The sequence below is a fragment of the Chaetura pelagica genome, unplaced genomic scaffold (assembly GCF_000747805.2).
Source record: "Chaetura pelagica isolate M959 unplaced genomic scaffold, ChaPel_1.0 scaffold344, whole genome shotgun sequence".
In the NCBI taxonomy this organism is placed as follows: domain Eukaryota; kingdom Metazoa; phylum Chordata; class Aves; order Apodiformes; family Apodidae; genus Chaetura; species Chaetura pelagica.
In genome coordinates this window covers 10,382,144-10,386,360 of record NW_009953098.1, presented here as the reverse complement: position 1 = coordinate 10,386,360, position 4,217 = coordinate 10,382,144, and the positions used below count along the sequence as shown (strand labels likewise).

At 49.0% G+C, this 4,217-nt stretch overlaps 1 protein-coding gene across 1 annotated transcript in view; it reads right to left on the bottom strand.

Annotated features, from left to right (window-relative positions):
* PCDH19 (protocadherin 19) overlaps nucleotides 1-2,936 on the bottom strand; it is a 78,704-nt gene extending 75,768 nt beyond the window's left edge. The window contains 1 exon segment of the mRNA XM_009997258.1: nucleotides 2,928-2,936. Within this exon segment, the coding sequence (XP_009995560.1) occupies nucleotides 2,928-2,936 (9 nt within the window).
* Nucleotides 2,937-4,217: the final 1,281 nt, after the last annotated feature.

Genomic DNA, 4,217 nt, shown 5'->3' with positions numbered 1-4,217 from the left:
GTAGAGCCTTCCACTGCTTCTTTCTGTTTGGGGCAGAGATGGGCACTCATGCTGACTTTGCTTCATTTTATTTATTTTATTGATTTTTCAAATGGCTGGGTTTTTTCTCCTAAAAGGACCCTGGAGCCATGCACAGCTTGGCTGTACATATGAGAGCTCAGGATGAGGCAGAGGCTGTGCTTGACCTAGGGCTGCATGGAGACATCACTGAGAAAGGACCAGGCAAACCCCCATCCCCTGAACCTCAGGATCTCCCCAGAAACCTCAGTGCACCCCAGAGACCAGGACATTCCTCCTCCCATCACTGGGATGCTGTGTGTGGTCTCAGAGAAGGAAGACAATTAAGTCTGCAGCATCACAGTGTGATTCATTGCAAGGGCCATCAATGGGAGGTTTAATGACAATTAAAGAAAAATTAAATGTGTTGAAATCCTTCACTTTAATGGATTCCTTCTTGATTAGTTGCATTCAGGAATAACCTCCATTCCATCTTTACTTACACTGGTAAGCAAACAACATTAATGTGTATATAAGATGACAGAGTAAAATAACTCAGTTGTGTATGTGATGCTGAACTGAACTGATTCATCAGGAAATGTTTAATATGTTCACATTAAGTATTTCGGGTTTACTAAGTAATGATAATCAACTTGTTATTCTCATCACACAACCCCAGCACAATGCAGGCATTTTTACCAAAAATTTTCTTCTTCCTGCACTTTCCCAACTGTTGGGTTCGTGGCCATGGTGAACTCTGGGCCCTGCAGACCCCCAAAGGGGACCTTGGTGCCTCTCCCCACGCCGAGGGGCTCACTCCTGCTGCTGGAGGAACCTCAAGCATCCCTCTGTCCTGCCATGGGCCCACAGACCTGCAGCACGACACCTGCAGCTCCTGGGGAAACCAGGCTGGCCTCATCCTCCTCCTCCCCCTGTGCCTCAGCCACAGCCATCACAAAAATAGCCACTTCTAACTAAGGGTGCCAGCAGAGCACCCACATCATCCCGAGTATCTGGCTGCTGCCAGGAGCATGGAATCCCAGAACAGTCTCTGTATCCCAGATTTGGGTACTGGGGAGGGGGGTGATCCCTGCATGGCAGAGGGAAACACCAACCCCTCACTTCCCAAGTTACCTCTTTGTTTCCCTTCTCACATCTGAGAGGAGCTGCAGCCTATTCCTTCAGATCTTAACAACCCCTAAACTATTTTTAATAAAATGCTGCTCGGTGTGACACCAACACACACGTAGCTTTCAATTACTTTTTAGCACTCCCAGTAGGAAGCAGCTCTTTACTGAGAGAAGTGACTTATGAGAGTGCAGGATTATGGGGTCGGTCTTTGCATTCCAGATATTCAAAGCCTGCTGAAAATAAAACCTGCTCAGCACATATTCCATAGATGAGCCAAGTCTTGTGCACTGGGAGGCACTTCTGAAGAAGTTAAGTGTTTGAAATAAAACGGTGTAGTCATCTAGTAGAACAGAGACATGAAATTGTTATTTATCAGGATGAAACTGGCATTTGGATAAAATTCTGCAGTGCTGTTAATAGCTTCTGTTGACGAGGGAGTCACCACAGCAGCAATGAGGTAGACGTCCCTCTGAGCTTGGAGGAGTGGGATTTTTCATGGGCTGTGAGCAAGAAGCATATGCCTTCAGTAATAACATTCTGAGCAGCTCCATCAGAACGGCCACCACAAATTCATCTTTTTCTGTCCTCTCCAAAAGCTTTGTCAGCTCTGAATAATCTGCTGTGGCTGCCCGAGTGCCACATGGACACCTGCACCTCCTGCATGACATCCGGCTCCCCGAGCAGTTTTATCATCATGATTAAGTTTCTTAACTTAAATCAAGGATGTCTCTGGAGTTCCCTATGACAATGTGAACTTAAGATAAACAATGAATGATGAATAGGCCAATTACTGCAGCCTTCCTTCAGCTGAGACCCTATGTGGCTATTTGGTGAGAGCAGGTATGTGTCCTCTCATCTAACAAATGTTACAGAAAATGGGACCGTTTAAAGCAGAAATGGTTCTGTGTAATCAGCCACTGGCCAATGAAAAATTTGCTTTTATATGGGATGTTTCCTGTCCTCTGTTTGCTGTCTGAGATGCTGGAAGTGGGGAGAGACCCAGCAGCCTGACCCACATACATGCAAAAGCCCCACTTTGGAATAAAACACCCAGAGGCTGCCAGGCCCTTGGGGTGGTGATGTTGCTGTGGGTGGGATGGGGTCCAGGGTGAGAATTGTATCCCCCACATCTCACTTGGACTTCTCCCTCCCCCAGAGCCTCCAGGGGCAGCAGTGCCTACAAACACCCCAGCAGAGCCACCACCACCATCTGCCTCCAGGCAGATCATGGTCTGAGACACAAAAGCAGCAGGAGGGATTTAAGGGCTGGTATGAAGGTGCCCGTTTGTGTCTCCTGAAGGTGAGGAAAACTTTCCTGGGAGACCTACCCAAACCAGGGGAAGAGCCAGTTTATAAGGAGAATGGAAACCTTGGATGACAGCTGCAGGACCAAGGGACAGACCCCTTGGACCATGGCTGCAGGGCCAGGGACAGACACACCTTGGACTGTGAATGCAACATCCCTCACAAACTGTAAACCAGCACTCTGGGTGTATCTTGGGGCTGGAGCACCTAAAAAAGCAAAGCAAGAGTCATTTCCTCTGCTGAGAGGCACCCCCAAAAAGCAGCCAAGGAGAAGGGGCAGAGGTTGGTGGGGTGGATTCAGTGGGCTCCCCCTGGGTGCTGCAGCTCCATGTCCCTCCCCTGGCTCCATCCAGGAGCCGATGCCACCCCTGCCACCCCACCCCCTGCAGCAGCAGCCGCAGCTCGCAGCAAACGATGTGATTTACTTACTACCTATGGAATTGCTCAATTAATTCACTATCCACATTAATATTATGGCTCATTCTTAACTTTACTGTCTCCATCGTTCCAATTTAGTGCTGCTCAGAGATGCTGCCACTGACCTTAATGGGTTTTTCATTATAACAAAGAGCACCTTATTAATCACCGCGGGGTTTCGGCTGGAGGTTGTTGCCCCTGCCCCGGTGCTTTGGGGAGTTGCTTTTTTAGCAGTTCTGAGAACTATTTTATTTCTGCCGGGCTTCTCGCCCCCGCTCACGCTGTGTCTGAACCTCCACACTGTCCAGGAGGAATTTCTTGGTGCAGCATTTCCAGGCACAGAGATGTGATGCGGCAGTCAAGCCATGCTGCTGCGGGTACCGGAGATTTTGCTGGGCAAACTGGAGCCTGCAGGAGAAAACAGAAAGGATGCAGCAGTCGTAGCCAATGAGCCTCTGATTGTCCTGTATAAAAATCAAATGCCTTTTAATCACTTCAAATGTTCTTCTGGGTATCAATTAGTCACACATTAATATCAGTATTGCTTCTCTTCCTCAGCTCACATCAGATTAAGTTCTCCCTTGTCATATAGACTCGCGCTCATTAGCTGCATGGAAAATTAGTGATTGTTCCCTCTTCGTGGACACTGACAGGAGATTTCCATCAGAACTGCTTTCTATACAGAGAACCCAATTGTCATCTTAAAGAGACTGAGGCATTTTTCCCCAAAAATTGTTGTCTTTTCATGGAAAACTCTTTTTTTTTTTTTCTTACTTCTTTCTCTGAAACCCTGAGTGCTGAGCCAGAGCACTGGGGAAGGGGGATAAAATCCCAGTCCTGACCAGCATCATCCCATGGTTTCTGTCCCTCTCTGCATCCCAAGTGTCCATCTCCCCATCGGGAAGGACAGTTTGAGTCACGTGGGGTTTGGCTGCCATCAAACCACCCCTGCTTCAAGGCTGGGTGTTTATAACCCTCTCTATGAAGAGCAGCAGTGAAGAGGGGTCTCATACTGCTCCCTGCCCTGCATGGGGCCAGGGCACAGGGGGCTGGGCTGGCTTTGGGGCTCCATGTGCATGCATGTGTGCATGTGTGTGTGCATGTGCGTGTGTATGCACTCTGTGTGCTCACTCCCATTGCTCCCCATCCCTCCTGGCCAGCAGTGCCCAGTTTTGCAGGCTGTGATAAGACAAGGTCTGCAGCTGCACAGTGGGGCCCCCTGTAGCCCGATTGCCCCTCCCACCCTCTCCATCCCCAGCACTCTCCAAGCACTGGAAGGGACTGGAGATATTTATTGAGTTTTATTAACTCCCAGCCCCGGGAGCTTCTCACCTCTCCCAGGTAGTTCAGGCTCCCAACTCCTGCTG